The sequence below is a fragment of the Salminus brasiliensis genome, chromosome 25 (assembly GCF_030463535.1).
Source record: "Salminus brasiliensis chromosome 25, fSalBra1.hap2, whole genome shotgun sequence".
NCBI lineage: Eukaryota > Metazoa > Chordata > Actinopteri > Characiformes > Bryconidae > Salminus > Salminus brasiliensis.
Window position 1 is genome coordinate 13,783,348 of NC_132902.1, and position 24,409 is coordinate 13,807,756.

The 24,409-nt window shown below is 40.4% G+C and overlaps 2 protein-coding genes across 6 annotated transcripts in view; one reads left to right on the forward strand and one right to left on the reverse strand.

The window, feature by feature from the left end:
- adcy7 (adenylate cyclase 7) overlaps nucleotides 1-8,043 on the forward strand; it is a 96,426-nt gene extending 88,383 nt beyond the window's left edge. For all 5 annotated transcript variants that reach the window (XM_072671063.1, XM_072671065.1, XM_072671066.1 and 2 more), the window contains 5 exons: nucleotides 60-206; nucleotides 355-462; nucleotides 1,491-1,605; nucleotides 4,554-4,678; nucleotides 6,537-8,043. In XM_072671063.1, coding sequence (XP_072527164.1) covers nucleotides 60-206; nucleotides 355-462; nucleotides 1,491-1,605; nucleotides 4,554-4,678; nucleotides 6,537-6,683 — 642 coding nt within the window. In that variant the 3' untranslated portion in view covers nucleotides 6,684-8,043. The remainder of the gene's footprint in view (nucleotides 1-59; nucleotides 207-354; nucleotides 463-1,490; nucleotides 1,606-4,553; nucleotides 4,679-6,536) is intronic.
- A 400-nt stretch (nucleotides 8,044-8,443) lies between these two features.
- Nucleotides 8,444-23,760, reverse strand: brd7 (bromodomain containing 7). The gene is made up of 17 exons (XM_072671616.1): nucleotides 23,647-23,760; nucleotides 21,321-21,508; nucleotides 20,734-20,857; nucleotides 20,573-20,630; nucleotides 20,293-20,437; nucleotides 20,049-20,159; nucleotides 19,667-19,845; nucleotides 18,396-18,516; nucleotides 18,043-18,118; nucleotides 17,324-17,431; nucleotides 13,871-13,991; nucleotides 12,432-12,546; nucleotides 12,071-12,139; nucleotides 9,900-10,005; nucleotides 9,628-9,771; nucleotides 9,233-9,373; nucleotides 8,444-8,611 (listed from the first exon to the last, which is right to left on the reverse strand). The coding sequence occupies exons 1-17, from the start codon at nucleotides 23,693-23,695 to the stop codon at nucleotides 8,550-8,552; spliced, it is 1,917 nt and encodes a 638-aa protein (XP_072527717.1). The 5' UTR covers nucleotides 23,696-23,760; the 3' UTR covers nucleotides 8,444-8,549.
- Between the last annotated feature and the right edge of the window lie 649 nt (nucleotides 23,761-24,409).

Sequence of the window (24,409 nt, forward strand, 5' to 3'; positions counted from 1 at the left end):
TCCCCCTTGTTTTTCTGCAGAGTCTAGTAACTACTTCTGCATGTATGTTTCTTCTCCAGGACCTGTACTACAAATCGTATGACTGCGTGTGCGTCATGTTCGCCTCAGTTCCTGACTTCAAGGAGTTCTACACAGAGTGTGACATCAACAAAGAGGGACTGGAGTGTCTGAGGTTGCTAAATGAGATCATTGCTGACTTCGACGAGGTGAGTAAGCAGCTCGGGCCTGACTCATCCCTTTCGCTTCCTAGTGCAAATCCGCTCCTTAAATGTCAGGGCCTCTTTTGAAAGCAGTGGGGAGAAAATGTTTGGAGCCTAATCAATCTTTCTCTCCCCTCCCTTTCTCTTTCTGCAGCTGCTGTCAAAGCCCAAGTTCAGTGGCGTAGAGAAGATTAAGACTATTGGCAGCACTTACATGGCAGCTGCTGGTCTTAGTGGAACACCTGGACAGGAGAATAACCAGGTGAGCTATTAAAACTACAGAGTGGATATTCTGTAGTGTACATGCATGTGCAATCTGATTGATTAGCTGATCAAACCGTTTTGCATTCTGGCTTCTTTTGCCCTGTTATAGTGCTGCTGTCATTCAAGCCTCATAGCTTGTGTGCCAAGTAATTTCTTCCATTTTAGTGCAACGAAACAACATGAGCTCTATTGCCCCGAGTGCAGTCCTCTAGTGTATCTGTATCTGTCAGAATGACTGGATGAATCATATGTTCACCTGAACAGAAAAGTCAGTGCTGCATCAGCTTTTTAAACTAATCATTGCAGCCCTACCTCTAGTTGTATTATTCAACAAACACTTGCTGCTCTCTGTTAGCTCTGTTGTGTACACTAGAGAACTGTAAGCCACATATCTCTGCACTGAGCAAATGTAAATTGGACATGTGGCTACAGCACTACAGACGGTGTCTCATTTACATTTACTGTCTCCTTTTTTGCTCATGCAAATGCTTTCTGTGAAGCCACCATGTTGTAAAATTGAATTTACAACACACATGCATATGCAAGTTATCACCTTTACTCCTGATGGAACTGTCAGCTACTAATATTACTATTACTATTACTACTTCTACAACCATTACTACTGATGCTGCTGCTAGTGCTGCTACTGCTAATACTACTACTGATGCTAATCCCACTAATACTGATCCTTCTACTAATACTGATGATGCTCCTGCTGCTAGTACTACTGATTCTAAAACTACTTCTACTGATGCCAATAAATACTGATAATGCTCCTGCTACTACTAGTACTACTAAGGCTAATACTACTACTTCCACTACTTCCACTATTCCACTATACTACTACTATTATTGGTGTTTCTAATAATTATGCTGCTAATTCTATTACTATTACTTCTGATGCTACTCCTACTACTACTACTGCTATACAATAAAAAAAATACACTACCCGGTCCTTACTATGAACGCATACTACACTGTTCCTTCATTATCCGTGTTGTAAGTGTGAGGGCTGTGTGTTGGCAGGACCGAGACAGGCAGCAGGCTCAGATTGGAATCATGGTGGAGTATGCTATCGCTCTGATGGGAAAACTGGATGGCATCAACAGGCACTCATTTAACAGTTTTAGACTACGTGTGGGTGAGTGTTGTGGACACACACACACACACACACACACATACACCCACACATGCACACGTACAAACACTATCGATATTTGGCCAGGAGGGGCTGAGAGGAAACACACACACACACACACACACACACACACACACACACACACACACACACACACACACACACACACACACACACATTCTCATTGCCTGCATAAATTCAAAATAATCAGTCAATAAACAGTTCAGTCTGCCTAGCATCCTCCTCTGTTAATGTTTAATGGTGGTGATTGTGTTCTGCATGTCTCTATTGGCTAATCACAAGGAAGTTTAAGAGATCATGTTCACAAGGCAAGATTGTTAGATCAAGTTACATGTCAGCCTAATGTATCTGCCCCTCATTTTCCAAATGTGCCATAGAGGTTGTTAAACAAATTAACAATCTATTACAACAGTTTCATATTCCATAAACAATCTATTAGACATATCTACGAAATCTATTAAACAGAAAGCCTGAAGCCTCATTACTGTGCTATAAATCAACATTATCCACAACCTGGATCAGTAAGGAATGTTTAAAAACAGGCTTTAAAAACTGGTCTACAATGTCTGATATCTGCATGATTTTAGGAAGTCACCTTTCCTGTATGTATACATAAAATATGAACACCTTGCTATGCACTTTTGCTGCACTGCAAGCCACCAAAACCATGTGCAAAAATAGCCTCTCGTGAAGTTTGTCATGGCAGGACAAAAACAAACAAACAAACAAACAAACAAACAAAACCCTCGCTAACTCTCTTAGAACTAATGTCTTATTGTTTCTGCGCATCCACATGTCATACTTCACTGATATGTTCTGGGCCCATTCTAGATAATGTAATACATAATTACTGTAATGTAATGCATAATACATATATGAATAGAAGAAACAGCTAGCTGGAAACGTATTATCTTCTTTTGAACAACTTCTGCTTTGTGAGCTGCTAGGCAGCTGTTTAGAGGAGCTAATGGCAACCGATTGTTGGAACCAGGTTTGAGGAGACTATTAATAGATTACTAATAGTCAGACTATTTCTAAAGCTTTAACATTTGTATCACCTGGGCTTTCATAATCATGCTTGTGATTAAACCATAGCCCAAACAAGTTCATTAAGGTTTGTGACCTTGGGGAAGGTCAAATGGAGTGCCCGAATGTTTGCATGATTTCATTTTTTCCACTCTAAAATTGTTTAAAACAGAACAAACAAATCTTGTTGAAAAGATTTGAATGAACTTGTTGAAATGTTTAACTAAAATGTTGTAAAGAATGTTTTATCTATAACTTTACTCTTTTGGAGATCAGTTCATCTTCTACTCACTCAAACTCATTGTTCACAGTAACAGAAATTTTGTATGGGTTTGCTGCTGTATCCTACCCACATTGTGCCAATGTATGAAAACGTTTTACATGTATAAAAATATAACTAAAATGAGTCGAAGATCATAGAAGGTCATTTTGGCAAGTGTTCTGAATAAAATGGACATTAATACATGCCATATTTGAGTTGTGTGTAGGCTGTGTGGTGGCAAATGGCATTATTTCTATTAGGGTATTAACACTCTAAGATCTAAGGGCATTCTCAATTTTTGCTTATCTTCTTAAATTTGCCTTTAAAGGCACCTCCATGTCACTTAAGAGCACTGTGTGAACAGACACTCAGACACTCAGACCACATTCCTCCTATTTTCTATTAAAGCATGTGGACACATTTTGTTGCTTAAAATGAGTTAACCAGAGTCTTAGCTGCACTAAAGTAATAGAATTTATTCATAAATTAGTTTATTAATTTTAGAGTTTCTGAGTGTCCGTTGGTGAGTTTCCCACAAAATCATAGTCCGATGCACAGATGAGAGGCAGATGACGGACACACAAATGCACCAGTTAGAGTCCGGAAGAGGCAGAGCCGAGAATCTCAACAAATTGAAAGGGGCGGGCTCCACAGATTTAGGAAATGCTTGAACAGTATTTCTGCTCCGTATTATCATAAATATACTAATAGAAACATTGAAAAACATCAAAATTCACGCGCCAGCACGTTCTCCGACCCCCAAAAAAGGTTTAAAATTAGATCTTTGTTAAAAAATTGTCTTGCCTAAGGACTCGACAGTATAGTGTGGTGTGTCTGCCCAGGGCGGGATTCAAACCTACACCATCTTATCAGTATGATACTTCTGAAACAAGCCAACTATATCACCTGAATCCTATTATTGAGTTATTGGTGGACAGGTCAGATGTGGTGTGGCAGAACATCTCTCAGTATCTGCTCCACGCCAACCAATAAATGTAACGCATACAACATAAACACTGGGGGACTTTAAAGAAACCAATCCGATTGATCCGTTTGTTGTGCGTCAGCTTTCGTATAAATAGAAACGACAACAGCTTCTCTGGAATGCGGAGCTCATCCTCTCCATCCGGGATGACCTGTTTCACAGAGGCAGTGCGTCAAAGAATACACGTAAAAGCCACACATCTCTGGTAGCTATCAGAGGAAATGCTGGAATAATAGAGAAAAATCCATGGGGTTCTACTGGAGAAAAGCTTTTATTAAAAGCATATGGTCCAGCACTCTGCTGCTCCAGGAACTGGCCTGGCTTTTAACTGGCCTGGTGAAGAGCGACTTTATGCCCTCTGTACGTAATTTGTGTGGGTTTCTGTGTGTGTTTGTATGTTGTAGTTTCTAGACATATAGTCTAGAAATAGGTCAGTTGAGAGGCAGACTTCACAAATAGGTCACAAGTACTAGAATGTGCAGAAGTGATCGTGTGGCCTGTGATGCCACTGCTGCCTTTTTATACCATCGCATTTCCAGATCGACATAAAGTGTTTATTCCCATGGTGTGTAAACATGCCTTGTTTCTGTAACTTCCTGCATGCATAAATGTTTTTGTTAAGTGTTTTCAAAGGACATCAATTGTGTGTATTCACAGGGATAAACCATGGACCAGTAATAGCAGGGGTGATCGGGGCACGCAAACCACAATATGACATCTGGGGGAACACCGTGAACGTCGCCAGCCGAATGGAGAGCACTGGGGAACTGGGCAAAATACAGGTAACCACCAAGGGCAGCTGGACTGCGACCTGCAGAGCATGCAAGATTACTGCAGATTACACCCAGCTGGGCGTCACGGTCACTCCAATGCGCATGCATCATAGCCTGGCGGTTGCTTTAAGACTATTACCCTGAATTTATCGAGTAGGCTGTGTCTGATTCCAGGGTAGATAATAACACAGCTCATTGACACGGTCGCATATGTGATACTTAAATGGTGAAACCGGTCCCCCCTATTATACATGGAGCCACTGTGCTGCCACTAACAGCAAAGGCGAACTTTGGAAGATGCGTCAAGTTATACCGAGTTGCGTCACTGGACCTCTGCGTCACTTGCCGTCTGACTACAGGCGACATTTTCCAAAATTCAGTGTATTCTTCTGTGTGATTACATTAAGGCTTTTATCATCAGCTGATGAATCAAAGTAAAGTCTATCCTAGGAGACCACTGTAGTACAGAAGCCCCTTAGGACTAGAAATGAGATCATTTAGCTCACACGTACTCGAGTCGCCAGGGCGTCTGGGAAATGTGGCAAAAGAGGCCTTGGACAGGACAGATAAAATGATCTTGTTTGTCAACCACTCTGCTTAATCAAAAAGCCAGTGCTTAGACTTATTAATAATCTCACATTTCACTTAAAGTGCATTTCCTCAAGTCAAGTCTTTGCACCAAATGCTTCCTTTTGTAAGGACAATAGAATTGATTTGAGAACATGACCCCTGACTAATTTTCCATTAGTTGTGTATTGTTCTTTTTGCGGAGCCTCTTACCATCATTATATCATTAGCAAGTGACATAAAGACGTCTAAGCACCATATGTTTAAAGAGGTTTTCCATTTTACGTCATTCAGTCATTCAAGGACCCATATCATACATTTCTCTTGTATTTGAATATGATTGAGATTTTAATGGGTTTATGTTTATTTCTACATGGCTGTAGAAATGTACACAGCTCTATTCAGACAGGATTAAATTTACATGGAGTTCAGGGGTAATTCTCTTGTTCATGCGGGTTCCTCTGTAATTCTATTTTTACCTCATACATTTATCTATACAAGTAAGATCATCTGGGCTTGTAGATAAGCTCTTTATTGATTGGTAGTCCTGTGTTGGGGCTCATTTAAAAAATAGTCTTGGGCACAGGTTCAATGGTTTAATGTGCTACCACTATGGCCTTGGGGTCGCTGGTAAAATCCCAAGCCATGCCGCTTTGTCAAGTCAAATGTATTTGTATAGCTTTTTACAACTGCTGTTGTTTTAAAGCAGTTTTACATAATTGGTAATTAGTAAAAGACTTAAAATTAATTTAATTAAAATTAAATAATATTCTGTTGAACTGCTCTGATCATAATCATACTATATTAATCACGGTGTAGTAGAACCTAATATAGTCATGGCAGGGATGGTCAGAGTAATGATAGTTAATAGTGGTGATATTAATAGTGGCAGATAGTTACGAGTCCATTTAGGTTTTAACATGGTCATTAGACAGGTAGCAGTGGTAGGAGGGTGTGCCGCTGGTCTGGCATGGGTGGCGGTGGGGACTGGGCCTGCTGGTCGGACTGGTAGGGGGCAGCTGGTCTGACGCAGACCATCATCATCATCATCATCAGTGGCCAGATGTGAGAAAGCACAATTGGGAAGTTCTTACTGTCCTAGTGTTGGGAGCACTGCGTTGAGTGCCGGGGGGGTTAAGAAAGACAATGAATTTGAAACAGTTGTTTTTTCGGGCTGAAAAGTAAACACTGTTTTGATAATTGCCCTTTAATACTTTATATTTACGGTTTGTGTATTTAAGTTCCTTGTTTCTTTTGGCTGCTCAGTTTGGCAGTAAATTAACGACTGTACATGTCCTAGGTGACTGAAGAGACGTCGTACGTGCTGCAGAAGCTGGGTTACTCGTGCGACTGCCGCGGCCTGATAAACGTGAAGGGGAAAGGGGAGCTCAAAACCTTCTTTGTGTGTACGGATTCCAACAAGCAGCAGGGGATGGCTCTCAACTGAAACTGCTGCCTCTAGTATTGACTCTGCCACCATGAACAGTCCCACTCACACGCGGCTGTATTTTATTTGGATTTCTTTTAGGAAGCGTCATTCTACTGACATCTTACATCTTACCATATTCACTTGGAATGTGAGACTCTTGTGTGTGTACACTCCACAAGTCTGCAAAGACTTCTGAACCGCTGGACGATTAGGGTGGAAACCTAAAGTCTCATTCAACCAAAAAACAACATACTTTTAACTGTTAAGACTGAATGTTGCCACCTGTTGCTGGAATAGACTGTTCCAGTGTTCACTGACTTTGACAACACATGCACTGTTCTGATCCCTGTTAACTATCCAAGCTCAGAAAAGAGGATGAGAAGATTGAAACTTCTCTGATATCGTGCTTGCGGACCTGCAAATATGAAGAATTTTTTTTTGGTCCCTGGATTTACTAGCACAGAATATGAAGCCTTTGGAGAAGGAAAAAAAAAAGACTGAAATCCTTTTTGTGATTTTTTTTTTTTTTTTTTTTGGACAGATTTGCTGCTGAAGGACTGTTTAACAAATGCGCCTTCTGTTTCTAGAGAACGTGTTCTCAGACTTTTGTGTGTTTTTTTGGACGTGTAAATCTTCGCAGTGGATGCTATCTAGAAGCTGCTTTCTATTTTCTGCCGTCTACCATGTCCTGATGGTGTTCTGCCTTCTGAGGTGGTGTTTAAGACAAATGCGCTCACAGAAGCCACTCACTTTTGCCGGTTGGCCCGTTACAGCCTGTTTGCAGGGTGAAAGTCACAAACAGGTGTTTTATGCATCAAATGGTTCTGTCATTTTTAAAGATTAAACTGAATGCTGTTTAATATGGCAAAAAAGTGCTGCAGTACAATCAGTTCAAAAGTTGCAAAAAAGGAGGGGAAAAAAAAGAAATGTGAAAAATGTCTGGAAGACCTTTGTTAAAAAAAAAAAAAAAAATACCTTCAAGCTTTTAAGAGGTACTGCTGGAATCGTTTTTGTATCTCGACTAACTGCCGTTACGGCCCCGCCTCTTTGGAAATGGGGCCATGCTACGTGTTGCACTTGTTATTGGCTGCATCTGCCTGTCCATCTTTTCACTTTGTTGCTGTGCGGGAATCACTTGTTTAAAAACAGGGAACACCGATTTCTTGGGTCTGAACGCATGTCTACAGACATAGCGGCTGAAATTAACAGACGTATGTCTGTACTGTACCTTTACTGAACTGAAAAAGCCTGAATGTCCTGTCTCTGCTGTTTAAATCGTGAGCTGCCTTTTCTGTTCCCTGTTTGCGGATTCTGCGAGGAACTTGTCCGAGTTGCTGTACAGTATCCATATGGAATAAATAATTTTACACGTTTCAAAGAGGTTCTATGCTGTTGAATTGAAAAAAATACATACGTTTTTTTAATGCATCAACACAAGCACTGTTCACAGTGCTTCATAAGCTGATATGACTGAAGCTCCATGATGCAGGGTTGTTTTTGGAATGAGCTGCTAAGTGACTCTCCTCTAGTCTAACCGCTCATGGCTTAACATGGTTTACTGACGGAGGACATCACTATATACTTCACAAAGCCCAGCTAAAGCTTTCAAAAAATGAAGTATTTCATGGAGAGACTTGTTGTGGTATGTGTTTTCCAGAATGTAACCTCAGTGTATGAATGATGGCTCTTGATTAGTTCATTTTCTGGAGGGCAGAAAATAAAATCCTGATGACCAATTTTAGGAACAAACAGTATAGTTGGTATTGAGAGTGACCAAATATTGGAAAAAGCATTTATTAAGTGAAATGTATATAAACATCAAACGTGAAACAAAAAGAGCACCATTGGTACAGAGCAGGGTTTGGGTTGGATGGGTCGGGTCAGCTAGACTGCGATGGCTGGGACGTCATCTGAGCCCATACATACTACGTCCATGTCTGTTCCCACTATTGACACAGGAAATCAACAACCATATTAGTGCACAGACATTATGAATATAAAGGTGCTGAATTGGGTATTAATACACCTACAATAGCACAACATACAGCGCTTTGTAAAAGTCTACAAATACTGCAAATCACAGCACCATTTTGCAACAGGAATCTACATGAAATCAGTGCTGCTCTTTTTGTCAGATCAGTAACGACTCAGTTAACAAAATCTGAATCTGAAACAAAATGAATTTTATTTAAACTCCTAATGTCTGAACATAAAGATGTCTTAATTAAAATCTGGTAGATAATATATTTCAGATTTAACAATAAATGTATACTAACTGTCTCTAGGTCCAGGGAAGGCTTTCTAGTAGATTTCGTAGCACTGATGTGAGGACTAGATTGTATTTAGCGACAAGAGTGTTTATATCTCTCTGGCATTAGGCATGGTGACCAATAGGTTCATGTTTATCTGCTATTGTAATTGCAATACTTTTCTACAGGGACTAGACAAGTAGCTGAATGCATTTATTAGAAGGGGTGTCCGCAAACATTGACATAGTGTATATTTACATGTAGTGAAAATCAGGACTGCATGGTTGTCAGACATGTATGTGACTGTGCATGGCTTACCTGTAGTCAGGAGCGAGAGTGCCTCTGCCGATTCAACAGGCAGCGAAATGCCCATGGCTTTCCGGATGCCATACACACTGCTCACATCGCCTGGATTCACCTGACTGGTCAGATGGGCCAGGTTCCCAGTCACCTTTTCCGCTACACAACAAGGAACAAGGCAGTTTCACAATTTTGCAAAGGTAAGTGGTCTGATTCCTTTTTATTTAAATAAATAAAATCAATAAAAATAATTCGCTTTAAACCAGAGTTCAATCCAGTCAGACACTTTCTGTAGTAAAATCTATTGAAGTGAAACAGGCATTCTGAAAGGACGTCAGGCAGGCTGAGACAGGAATACACATTTATCATAACATCCTGATGAAGCTATAAGGCAGAAAGTGCTGTAAGTGTACCTAGCTGTAGCTCTTTAGTAGTAGGGGCGAGCAGGCAGATGATGTTGGGAGGCTGTTTTGCGCTTAGTCTTTCTCTCTGAGCTTCCTGCAGATCCCTCAGAAGCAAAGTGGTCTCGTCCAGCTTCTTCTGGAACTGTTCCGCTTCTGAGAAACAGGGTGCATGTAGTGAAAAGTGCAGGTGAGTGAGTCTAGAATCCCAGATAAACATTTTCTGTCCACAGGTTGGGAAACATTTGAGCATAATGTGTGTTTTAACAAGTGTGGGCTCTCACCCTCTGACTCGAAGTTCTCAGGCAGGAGGTCAAGACCCAGACCCAAACTCACAACTGAACTCAGAGCAGTCATGCTGTTCCCACTGCTGGACTCTGACCCAACCACCTACAGGGAAGAAAGACATTTTCAGACTTATTTATACAAGTGTCTATTACATTTTCTATATCAGCTAAATAAAATATATAAAGTAGACCTGCATATATACTACAACAAAACTGTTGCCTTTCCAACCTCTATCCAAAAGCAGGCCGTTTAGTTACTGACGCATGTAAATGTTGTGTTCTGAACTGCTGTTGACTGAGTAACTGAATACTGTATGTAAATCCACTAGTTATAGTATGATGACACAGACACGGCTACCTTCCATATATGGACTTTTTGTATTAGGGGACTGTGACCCTGAAAATGCTCAATCTCTTTGACCATTCCTATGTACTACAATCTCTGTAGAACCAATATATGTAAAATCGCACAACACCTCTACAAATGACTCGCCACCATGTATCTGCATTCAGTACTATGCAAAAGTCTTTTAAGTAAAAATGTATGTACTATATTTTGTACAGTTTTACAATTAGAAAGGGAAGAAACACTTTGCAAATGTTTGGACTTGCTGAGATTTATGGTCTCGTAACTTTTACCAAGATTTTAGACCTTAATTAGCTTGTGAGGGTGTTGCTTGATTATCACAAAGAAACACCAGACTCTGCAAACCATGTCCAAACAATTAGCAACCGGGGGCTCCTGTAAGCTATAAGTTTCCTAGCTCTCTTAAAATAATTCGTTTACATAAGCAGAAACGGGCTATTTCAGGCGGCTATTTCAAGTTAACAGGAATGGTGGAGGTTAAGTTGAGGTCTGACAGAACAAGGAATATTTGCCTTTCTAGGCTAAGAACACTCAAGCCCTCGTTTGACTGCAAAAGACCTTCAGGAAGATTTAGCAGACTCTGGAGTGGAGGAGCTCTGTTCCACTATGCAGTGACACATGCACAAAAGACAACCGTGGAGTTGTCCTTTGTTCTCAAAAATGCTGTCTTTCTTTTCTTTTTTTTAAGAAATTTGCAACTTAAAAAATGACTTTTTCAGCTGTAATGAGATGATGTTTGGAGAAGGGTACATAATATCAGGACTATGAAAGTACTGACCATGCAAACAACAAGAAAGTAAATTGTGACTGGGGTGCAGGCAAGTCAACATGTCTGTGAAATGCATCAGCAATGGATGATACTGTTATAACAAAAGCTCCAGTGCCACTGTGGAGCAGTGGCTTTATTTGTTCTGGAATGATGGTTCTCCATCCAATACTCTCAGAATGAGGTCAGGAAGTAATCATCCAACATCCTGACCTCACTGACTCTTGTCACTGAATGCAATCAGATCCTCACAGAGACCCTTGATTTCAATGAAAAAAAATAAATAAAATAAAATAAATAAAAAAATAAATATCTATATCTATATCTATATATATATATAGTCCCAATACATTTGTCCATATATTGCATCCATCACTACGTATACTGATAACTATTTTCTCTTCCTTGCCTTTTCTTTGCATAACTGTAACTCAACAGAGCCCCCAGAAAAAGTAAAGTTAACAAACATAATTGTGTAGAGTGTTGTAACATGCCCCACCCTGCTTGACTGCATGTGCTTTATTACTCAATTAATTGCACCAACAGAGGCACATGGAGGATCACTTTGGCTGCTGCAGGATCAACTCATTCGTTTACCTTCTAAAAAGGCATTCGGAGGGAAATGTAAGTAAAACCTACGAATGACAGATTTTAAAGCAACATGATTTTGAAAATATTTTTGCTAGGTTTTCAGACCGAGTATGCTCAGACGCACCCACAGCTTCACTGTCTGGAGGAGAGGGTGTGGGTGTGTGTGAGATGGTAAAGTAAATGTTCTTTCCATGTGCGTATGCGTGTGAGAGGGTGGACTGGCTTTGTTGACACAGCTGCTTTGGAGCACAGAAGAGAGGGAGACGCCAGTCTAAAACCTGGGCCCGGTTCCTCATAGCTGGCTTTACAGGGGGAGCCAGTTCATCTCTGCAATCACGGTTATGAATGTGGTTGACCTCTGCAGTCCATTACCTGTCCATCAACAAACCTCACATATCTCAATTAGACAGTCAAAGATGCATCAATCATCAATTTCTTTATTACCTCCACCTCATCGACTGTGTCTGGCTTCTCTGTTGGCCTCTCCATCAGCTCCTCTCCCTCTGGAGCGGTCTAAGAGAAACAGGTATGGTTATTTTATTTACATTGTACATGAAGGCTACGGGGACACATGGGACCATATGTACATACACGTTTGGTAACTAAGATCAAATAAGAGTTTATTCTGGGTCACTACTTAATGTGTCATTTCCATACGCATTAGCTTGTGCAGAAGCTGTTTTCTAACCATACATATGCACACACACTCATCAGTTCATCATTATAATAGCTCATTGTATTTGTTAGATGTATAGACTTTAACACACACACACCACACACACTTCAGTTCTTAACACATGCTTACAGCCTCAGTCTCCTTCAGTTGTTTGGAGTGTTCTCCATTCGTGAGCGCGTCCAAAAGATTATCAGCCAGTCTGTTCATATGCTCTTCTGACTTAGCCAGGAAATCTGCAATGCTACTGCAGCGCACACACACAAGCAGTATATTTCAAGGTGAGCGTGAAATGATGACTGTATGAATAGAAGCATTGATTGAGTGAGGGTTGGGCTTCCAGGCTCAGCCTTAGACACACGCGCCAAAAAGAAGACAGCTGTAGGTGAAGTTTAAAGCATTTCTTGGAACTAATATTACAAGGCCAAAAGGTCCTTTTCCCTTCTGAAACCCTGGCCTCACTACAAATGGCTGAACTAATGTAATGTAAAGTCTCCTTCAAAAAGGTTTTAATCGGCAAGGCCAATTCTTTAGTTTTTGGCCTAAAGACATTTGGGTTTTAGATCAACCCATTAATTCATGTAAGGAAAAATATTGGAACATGTGACTGACTGTTTCTTGGTTGCTCAGGTGTGCTCTGTTATATTGACTGTTTAAACGATCAATAACTGTACCTTTACTCTTGGTTTCAGTGCTAGATATCAACTGTGAACATTGCTTTTTTTTGTTGTTTAAAACGATGAACAAACGACTACAGAAACCACTCGTGTACTAACAACCAAACATCTAACAGGAACACTAGTCTGAGAGCTGTGAAGAAAAACCTAAAAATAACAGTCAGTGACAGATAGCCATCAACAACCTCCACAGGGCAGGGGTGCCATTAGAAGATGACTTCTAAAGAAGAGAGGCCAGATCACAGAATGCAAACCACCTCTCAGCACTAGGAATTGTAAGGCCAATCTGAAACTTGCAAATAAAGACAAAGATGAGACAAGTTTTATGAACCTATAAGACAGATCAACCTCTACCACAGTGGTGGAAAGGCAGCAAAGGATGTGCTCATGCTTCAACACATACAACTTACTGTTCAAAAATAGTGAGAGGTAGTGTCAGACATGCTGTCTGCAAATTTACAGAGAAATGCATCCAATCTAATCGAGTAGAACTTCCTCATTCAGCAAGGCAATGACCCAAAACATTAGTGAAAGGTTTTAGACCGGTCAAGTCAAGCACCAGCCACACGTTTTCAGATCTGAATGTAATATCAGGAACAACGTTGAACTTTTGATCATTAATCTAATATTTATCACATGATCCCCGACTGCATTCATAACAAAAGGAACTGGCCTGGATTATACAACACTTTTAGGAGACTATGCAATCTGAAAGCTGCACAGATCTAGATGTTACTCTGACAATCTTGCAAAATTTCAAAATTGTCTAAACCTCTACACAGGTTACACGCCGGCAGAGCGCAAAACATATTTTAGTACATGTAATTAAATGTTTAACCAATAACCATTTCTAAATTCTATTTCTCAATGAATGTGCTCTGTACACCCACATACCTCTCAGACTCCTCTCCATAGAAACAGTAGATGAGATCCGAATCTTCCTTACTGATGTTGGCAAAGCTGGAGTCATACGTAGGAGCATATGAGCTAAAAGGTCCGTAGTTCATATAGGTCACTGAAAGGAAAAGGAGAGCTGTGTTACACAGGGTTTCAAGTGTCACTCATACAAAAACAATTAAACATTATACACCTCTGCGGCACAGAATAATAATCAAATATAAAGGTACAGAATATAAATCTATAAATACGCTGTAATTATTTAATGTAGATAGATACATAGTGCAAGAGTGAATGACTGACAGAAAGAACGATCGTATAAAAACCACATGTACAAATGATCGAGAGAAAGCAAGCAACTGAATGATGGACAGAAAGTTTATTGATCCTGAAGGAAATTGCAGAGCTAAATGCTTCGGGGGAAAAAAAAAAAAAAAAAAAAAAAAAAAAAGGAAAGAGACTCTTAAATGTAGCCATTAATCACAACTATAAATATGAAAGCCATATGTTCAAGGCCTGCAGGCCACAGCTTAGACACATAATATACTGAGGTAATGGCTGCGTTCAGAAGTTCCTTTCACTGAATCCTATATGAAATAAAACCAATATAAATAAATAAATGAAGGCCATGCGAACTAAAGTCTTTATGTTGTGCCTCAGCCTTGAAGCATGTCCTTGTTTCTTCTTTTCAAACTACTCCCTCATTTCAGTCCCATGATCATCTCTAGAGAACAGGAGCTAGTTCCAATAGAGATGCCACTTTTACTGCCTGATGTAAAAGGCCTATGATTTGTGCTTCCAGGTTCTAAATGAAAACACCCCCACATAATCATAGACAGATGTTTCTAAACCTTTTTACATTCTTCTTCCTCATTTGTTTTTGTCTAGCAATTTCACTGTAGCTTGTCGTCATTGTTATAGACCTCACCCCTGCTGGGCTCCATCATCTTGAGGCTGTGAACATGAAGCCTCACTGATGACTTTTCTCTGTCTAAGCCACTAGAGGATGAGGATGATTATGATGATAGTACTTTTTGTACAGTAGATTTTTTTTTTGGCAACACAGACTTATATTATATAATCTCATTTTATTGATTTAAATGCTACAGTGGTAGAAAAAAAAAAAGCTTTCAAGAACATCAGGAAGAAGAACAAATACACTACTCTGGACAGTCCGCACCCAGTGCCGTTTCTGGGCTCATTTGGGTTAGGTTTGTGTTCACACCGAACAATACCATACGAACCGTGGATCGATTGCACAATTAGGGAGGTATATTTTCTGCACACCTTTTTGCCAAATAGTAAGGCCTAGGTTCATCCATTTCTTCCTTTTCATTATTTTCCTTGGATACAAACACTGAAGTAGCAACAACAGTGTGTTCTGGAGTGATGGCATTTCACCATGCAGGAACACCTGTAAACAAGGAGCCGTTCTCATAGGAGAAATTAACCAATCATGCAGCCTGCAAACCCATAGCAGACCGCCCAGGGAGCACTAGAAGCAAACCCCAGACTATAGATTTCAGGACGGCCAGAGATGGGTTCTCTTCGAGCCATGGAGCCGCCCCAAACAGCTTTCAAACTTGACCAAATATACCAAATTCTCAGAACAACCTCCCCTGGGTCCAAAAAACCCCCCCAAAAAACCCAATAGTGTGACAACGACCCAACACTAACAACACATGTTCATAAGAAAGATTAACAAATGTAATTGACCTACAAACCCCCACCAAAAATGCATTCTTTGCAAGTTGCTTGGACCCCAAAGATCACCACTGGCAATGCAATTTTAAGTAGGACGCTCAACTCCCATATGCAAAATCCTGTGGAAATTGCTTTTAATTGCCAACAATGAATTTACACTACTAAATACTTTTGTTCATCATTTAAAAAAAAAAAAAAAAAAAAAGGGGGAAAGTTGTTAAACACTTGAAACATGGCTTTATCAAAGTCCATAATCTTCATTCTAACACTTGAGCCCTTAACTGTTCAGGACATCATCTTCATCACATCTAGAATGCAGCCAAGTTCTGGCAGGGCCAGACATTTTCCAGAATGCAGTTTAAATTTCCTTGTGCTGATTATTTCAACAGGGGCTACTGTGTCCTTCCAAATTATTCTGTATAAATGATTGAGCTTCTGGCGATTGTTCAGAGATCATAAATCAAGGCAAAACAAACACCCTTATTCCATGAAATAACAAGACATTTTTCCCTACTCTTCTATTCTCTGCACTGCCACTCCTAGCATAATTTAACAGCCATCTGAACCTTGAAGATAAGTTTCAGCAATCATGGCAGATTAAGTGATCACACACACTGCTGTATTACACTTCCAAAAGTAAAACATAAAAGGACTGTTGTTGCCCAGAACACTTTTCCAATAACATTGTCTCATTAAGAGATACACGACCAGATAGATGCATGTCAAACCCAGTTTGTGGAGTGTATAGGTAAAACCGGAATGGAGCCATGAGGCAACATGTCCACACAGCTACAGCGGCATCACTCTAGTGGAGAGCAGGGATAGAGTCCCAGCCCTCAACAAAAAAAGAAGCAATCAGCCTGCTTGTTACGCTGCAAGCGCAAGAGCCTCGACAAAATTATATTGCAGGAAAATAATCAAAGCAGCCATTTGTTGATGTTATTCATATTTGTCCTTATGCTAGCAAGTGCATAAAACATTAAGTTAAAAGCTGATGGCTACATAAGTTATTTTATCATTTCAGCAGTTTGTAACCCATAGTCAGTTATTGGTTTCGTTTATTGAGGTGGTGGTCTGACATACACAAGCCACATGTTGCAGCAGTGACAAATGCATGTGGCTAAAATCTTATCACGTCACATCAAATGTGTTCATAAATACAGAACATTGTAAACAGTTCACATACTTTATAGCAGCACTGTACAGTTATGGCCCTGGGGGCAGAGTTTTACAGATTTTTGAGATGCATTTAAGTAAGTTACACTACAAATGTTACACCCTTTTCAACCATCTAGTTTTTGGGTAAAGCTAGAAACTGTTAACCTGTTATTAAACACCTTAAAGTGTAAAAACATGATGCCACAGCTATGATGGATACACTGGATGTAAAACCTGCTGCATCACATTTCACCTAATTTGCTTAACAGTATCAGTTTTACTGATCCTCTAACATTATTTATTAATTAAGTTCAGGGTCGCCATCAGTTTGAAAAGTAGTGGGATCACATTTGCAGCTCTATTATCTGTTAGGACAATAGGACAATACTGGCACCTGACAAATTCTTTGGAACATAACCCAGTAATACCTGGAATATCATGTTTAATGTATCAGGATAAAAAACGCTTGCTTGAAAAACAAACACATGTGCCCTAACACAAACAACATTAACATCTTTAAAGTTAACATGCATGAACACTGCATCTACTCTTCTTGTTAATGAACACAACAAAAACTCAGTTTGTTACCTGGAGTGACTCTGTTCCTCTTGTCTTCTTTAAAACCCTGTAAGGTGTTTACGCCTGCCTGCAGCCTGCCACCCATCATCCCCAGCTTAACTGGACAGTACCCAGGATCTGATCACCACACAAAAAAGGGCTTAGTATTTTTTTGGAATAAATTAATATTTTACATTACAACACATCATTGCATACAAGAGGATGAGATAGCAGTGAGTGAAGACAAAAGTAGAGTAATTCACAGCTCATTTTTGAAAACTATGATCTAGCTTTCAAATGGTACCATAACTGTTTGCAAGCAGACGTTTTTGAAAAGGTACTGCTGTGAGCAGTCTTTACATTTGTAACTGTCTCCACTGGCTAGGCTAGTGCTTTCTACTACATTTTGGAGCATTGCTGTGAGGATTTGATTGCATTCAGCAACAAAAGCGTTAGTGAGGTTAGGATGTTGGATGATCACCACCCCACCTCATCTCCAACTCACCCCAGAAGTATTGGATGGAGCACAGTCATTCCAGAGAACAGTTCCACTGCTCCACAGCCCAATGCTGGGGGGCTTTAAACCCCTCTAGCCTACACCTGCTCTAGAAAGTCCTATTCTATTAGTAATATTTCTATACAGGGACAAGCTGTGCATGCACAAGCATTTGCACATCTGTGTCACCAATGTAGCTGAATCTATTCATTAGATAAACATTTAGACACAGTGTACGTTTATGTGGTCCTACCTCCAGCACTCAAGTCTGCAGGGTTCAGGATGCCTAAAGTGGTTGTGCCATCAGACTTCCTCCGATCAAAGTCAAGCTGCCAAGAAACAAAATCTTACTTGCACTTATAGAAAAGACATAAAATAAAAGGTTCAAGCATAAACACCATGAACAGCTATGCTGCACCCTTCAAATATGCTAGGAAATTAAAGTCAAAGTGCTTGTTTGTTTCCAGACGTTGAGTGCAGTGACTAAATAAGTTAACTAAAAGGTTGGAGATGTGGCAAAATATTGTGATGCTCAACTTCCAGTTAACACTGACAAGAACATAGAGTATTGGGGAGGTTTGGAAACCAGTGGCCCAGTAAACTTACCTCACACTGCAGGCTCCTGTTGGACAGTTTACCTCCAGACTCTTCGATGATCTTTTTAATCTCCTCCAAATCCTTCTCTCCCTGGTTCACACCTTTTTGAACATCCTCTTTAGAGTCCTTACTGAAGACAGATAAAGGGCACATAAAGGCCATTTAGAAAACACGCACCACTCTGTGGTGGTATTTAGAAATGCTGCCTTCCCAAAAAAGTCAATTATATTAAGGACAAAATCTGATTAAGGTTATAGTATTCAACTTTAGAAAGTTAGGAAAATGTTCAAATGCATTATAACATTATTTTGCCACTGCAACATCATCTGATTGAGTATTTCTTAAATAAATGCCACACTACTTTTTCCCCTTCTACCAACTCAGCCCCACCCTGCAAAGGCAGCTACTGCAAATTCCCAGACATGGTATTTAACCATAGAGTGTAAAGCGTGTGTTTGGAGTGAGGGCAGCACGTGGTATGTGAAGCGTGGGTTTTCTAGCACGAGCACCACAGATGGCACACAAGTCTCAACATGATTTTACACATTCCTTTTCTAAAGCTGTTCTGAGAGAGAGAGCACACACAATAGAGAAGACCCAGCATAACCTCGTAATAGTTCCTTTACTCCAGCTTTCTATTTCTAGATTTCCTGGTTTCTTCAACCAATTTAAATATAAGATCTGGTAGAATTGCAACTGTGGGTCTGGAAGTAAATGTGCTGTTAGGCTAAGTGCGACTATAGATACCTAAAGGGTCATTAGTTAGTCATTAGTCATTGGGGTACAATAGATAGTGACATGGACAAAGACCAGGTGTTTCTAGGTGTGTAAAATGTAACCTTTAATTAGTTAGCTTTTGGCTGGATATTGTTCAAACTTCCAATATTGACACCTCATCTCTTGGAAGTGAGGGTATGAATTACACCAGAAATAAGTGTGGTGCTCCCAGTGAGTATTTATTACAAACTGATTTGTTTACAGACTAAAGTGGGACTAAACATGCATATGAAATTATATTTAGACAGTAAATCAACTGTCTCAATTTTGGTTTACTGGCTCATGGAAGCAAAGACCAAATATGTAGGTACTGAAGAGGACACTGACTTTCAGTACTCACACTTCTACCATGTTTTACTATAGTACATACATAGTGTCCATTTCAATAAGCAGTAGGTTCATGTTTTGGGGCACATCAGCGTGCAGTTTATTTTGATTATGTACTTTTTGTTGCCAATATTAAAACCAGTGAACTGTTGATATCTAAAGTATCAGATATTTACCTGGGCGTGTCTCTACTGGCCACTCTAGGTGACTGAGAGTTGTCACTGGTATCCATAGGTGAGGACCCATCTTTGGCAGGGTCACTTGCCTCCTCTTCCCCATCCTCCGCTGTCCTGCTGCTTGGCGTTTTCAAATCTGCCATGAACTCAATACTCTGCTTCAGGCTCTGTAGCCTCTCCTACACATGCATACACACACACAGTGTAAAGTGGTATAGGTGTGTTGTCCTAAACCTCATGTAACATGTCATTTTTACGTGTTTACATTTTCAGTCTCTGCTGCAATGGGCCCAAACCTCAACCAGCACACTGGTTCCCCCTAGTGTCTGTTTCACACCACTGCATTTAATGGGCCAGAATGAAGTTTTCCACAATAACTCACCAGGCTTAGGATCTTCATGCCAGAGTGGAGGAGTTTCTTGGCAGCCTTGTAATAAATTGTCTCAGGTTTGTTGTAAATCATAGCATTTTCGCACATTGTTTTGAAATCCACCTATATAAAATCACCAAAACAAACAAACAAAAAAAAGCAAAATAGTCAAGGTCCATTTACAGGTTGCCTGAGGTTCCTAATCTTTGATGAATTAACTGAACTGAAAATGATTTAGCGTGAGTATGTGGGATACCTTCAGTTCCTCCAGAGACTGGTAACACTCTCTCTTCACCTTCTCTTTCATGGTGCTGAAATCCATGGGCCTCTTTATTATTAGAGAGTATCCAGGAGCGATGAGGTCAGTAACAGGGAACGAAAAGAATGCACTGGGGTCTTTCCTGCAAGAGAATGCACATACAAACACCAATAAATACAGCTTTGTTGGTATCCATTAAGTATAAATGGTAGAGAGAATCTCATTCAAGTCAGTGCATCTTAATATCCTCAATAAATGTCAGGTATTCATTGCATACCTCTGTAACTGCCTGATTAACTGACTGAGTGCTTCTTGCAGCGGAGTCTGCTCTTTTTCTAGTTGAGGGGAGAAAAACAACCCAAAAAAATTTAAAATGGTTAACACACTGAATTCTTCAAACTGTAGTCTCACTACGGGCAAAACAGAATGAACCCCTACCTTCAGCTTTGGCCAGGGAGGGGGTGAGAGGCTTATCCTGGGATATATCAGATCGAGCAGGAGTTCTACTCTGTTCGTCGATATCCACATCTGCGGACTCCGGGCCTTTCCTCTTCTTTGTCATCTGAAGTAGCAACCAAAATGACTTCTCAACACAGGTATCACAGAAATTACTTCATGAAAGAAGACCTTTTTGCACATATACAAGGTAATGCAAACCCAAAATTGGCAGTTTGATCCCAGAAATCTGCTAACTCATTAAAATCAATGTTTATTTGGCATAATAACCTTCTTGATTCCAAAAATTAACACATAAACCCCTCTAACACAAGCACCTCGTTTAAAGATCAAGTCAAAATGCTGATAAGACTGATAAGACTAATTTACTTAATTTAGTAGCATTCCCTGAAAATTACCAGGAGGGTTGTGCATGACCGGAAACTTTCAGTTTCTGACACTGTTAACTCAGTTAATTTAAAAGGGGGGGGGGATGTTAGAGATGGACACACTTTCCAGACAGTCTGTCTAGACAGTCACAGCAGTCAATGTCTATAATCAACTCCGAGCCCTACCAAATTCCCTCTTACCTTTTTCTTTTTCTTGTCGTCCCCTGGGGAGAGTGGTGGGCTTTCTCGATCCTTCTCTTCTTTCTTTTTCTTCTTCTTTTTCTTGTCTTTGTGCTTGTCGTGATCTGCCTGCTCGTCGTCAATGTGCTCAGTGGTCACTTCATTACCCGCCACCTTCAAAACAAGCTTAAGTGGTCGCTCCACGTATTCTGTGGGGAACACAAACACAGAAATGGCAATGGATGCAAAGTATAAAAAAAACCCCCTCAAAAATAAAAGTTCAAAACCGTGCATCGACATTTTCCTGTTTCCTTCAAATATTTCTCATTGCTTGTTTTCGTCCTGTTAATATTTCTGTTTTAGTGGGCGGTTAACAATGCGACTACATCTCTATTTTTAACCATTTTCCACAAGGACATGCCACCTTGCCCTCTTCTGTTTTCAAACTAGTATTCTTCTGAGCTAAACCGAAAATTATACTGAACTGGAAATTGTGTATGAATGTACACGCTTAAGAAACGACTGTATAGAAGACGTACAGGCAGGGACAGTGCACTATGTACTGGACAAATAAAGGTACTTCAGCAGACATACAAACATGGCCAGCATGACAGCAATTACCTTTTAATATATGCAGACTTCTCCATCTCTGTTCTCTAAAACAATGTCCACCACAACTACAAATGTGCACTATTTTCCAAAAGTTTGCAGACACCTACTCTTCCAACATTTGTTCTGAAATATTATTACTAAAAACGCTTTCCCCTTTACTGCAATAAAAACCTCTGCTTTACAAACTCACCACCTTACCAGATTTTGGTGTGAGAAATACTGCTGTTTGATCACATTCAGCCACAAGAGCATTACTGAGACCAGGTACTGATGTTAGGTCCTTGGCTCTGGAACAATAAGGCCACTCCAACTCCAAAGAACACAGTTCCACTGCTCACATCCCAGTCCCTTGAGGCTTCACATCCCTATACTTTACGCTTGGTGTTGGACAGGGTGACTAGCTGTATTTTACTGGCAGAGCATTAACAGACAGACATTACACAGATAATTGTTTAAAATAGCTGAATTTCTTTAACTGTAGGGAGTATAAGCAGATATTGGGTAGCAATATGAGTTTTTAATGAATGTTAATGGCAGCATTTCAGACTTTTTCAGCATCTAATTAACATTGAACAGTGAAGGGAGTTCAAAGGTTTCTGCGTTAAAAATCGAATTCAAACTTGTGCGGTCTCTTTCTGACAGTATGTGCGTGCTTATTTTATGCATCTTGTGATCTGAACTTGCTAGGACAGCCGGACCTGGCCACGTTGCCAGTTGTTTTAAATGTCCTCCACTTAAATAAATCTTCTCTGGACAGAGGAAAGGATGAATTTGTCATTTCTCAGAGATCTTTTTAAATCTCTCACAGTCTCACGGCCTTGAAGAGCTCTTTGGGTCTGTCCATGATGACGCCACTTAATTCAACAATCTAGAGTAAACCAAACTGAGGTGTAAACAAGTCAGGCTCCTCTAAAATCTGATGTGGAGCATCTGCTTCTAATTGTTGCCATTTTCAGTAGCTAGCAGGTAGTTAATAAGTGGGAGTGTCCTAATTTTTATCTTACAAGAAAACTGAATTTCTGTGAGTTACATTCTACAAATTACCTTTCAAAAGACATTCCCACAGTCTCTGAGTATCGTTAAACCGAAGATCAACCATGCCAAATGTGTTAAAGTGTCATATCACCTTGTTTAAATAGGTTAGTAGAAAGACAATAGGGTTTTCATGGGTGCCCTGTTTTTTTTTTTCACCTGACCATGAACATGACTGACCACCTCACTTCAGCTAGCAGGTAAACCTGGTCGGCTAATACAGTAATATAATATAGCAATATAGCAGTGTGTGCTCGACTAGCTTCACTAGCATACCTACAACTTAGCTAGCCACGTTTTACACTAACGAAAAGTCAGAACTGAGCACACAGCTAAATGTTATGCTAAGGATGCTAGTGATAGTTTACCTTTGGGGAAACACAACAGCCTCGCCTCTTTTATTTATTCATTTTAAGGTAGTGAGTTATTTATCAAGACTGTTGTGTTTTCTCAAAGGTAAACAGCAGACTGTTCTAGCTAGCTGCCATCCTTAACTAGCTAACATCACTTGAGAGACATCCTCAGCCGCCAGTGCTCAGTTCCTCTTTAGCTAGCAGGAGAAGCTAGTGCTAGCTAGCTATCTAGCTAACTAGCAGGCTAACCATTCAGAGTTAGCTATAGCTAGCTAGTTTCAAACCCGGCTAGGTGAGTTAGCTAGCTAGCTAGCTTCCTGAAACGGAGCCTTAAAAAGACATCACCTTACCGTCGTATGCGTGTTTCTCTGATTTGTGTTTCTTATGCTTTTTGCCCATAATTTATAGTAAAGGCCGGTGCTGTGTGCAGGTCAATGCGCCTGACCGCCCTGCTCTTTGTTTGTGTTCGTTAAGGACGGAAGCTCGTCTTTCGGGCGCTGCTGGTCCTGGACAGCGACCTCTACAGGCAGGCGGTGTGTACTTCTCTTAAAGGTAAAGGTGCATGTATTTGTCACATTGTGGAAATGTGTCCTCCGCATTTAACCCATCTGGTAGTGAACACACACTCACACACACACTCACACACACACACACACACTAGTGAACTAGGGGCAGAACTACACACTCACACACACACACACACACACACACACCCACAGCGGTGGGCAGCCAACTCCAGAGAGGGTAAAGGGCCTTGCTCAAGGGCCCAACAGTGGCAGCTTGCCGAGCCCGGGAATCGAACCCACAACCCTGTTATCGATATCCCGGCGCTCTAACCGCTGAGCCACCACTGCCCTCTTGATTGACGGTATTCTGAATGTTGGTTGATTATTCAGTGATGTCTGATAAAGAAGTGACACTGTTTCACGGGTTCAAACAGTAATCAATAATTCTGTTCCGAAAAGTTACCGAAAAGTTACCGATGGACAGAACAGCGCGGTGTGAGCTGGCTGAAGTTGGGGACTTTGCCATACGGCCTCTAAGAGGCAGCATTGTCCTATTTTCAGAGTAGAGGACGCTGTAGGACTGACTACAGGGACTGGAGACTCATGG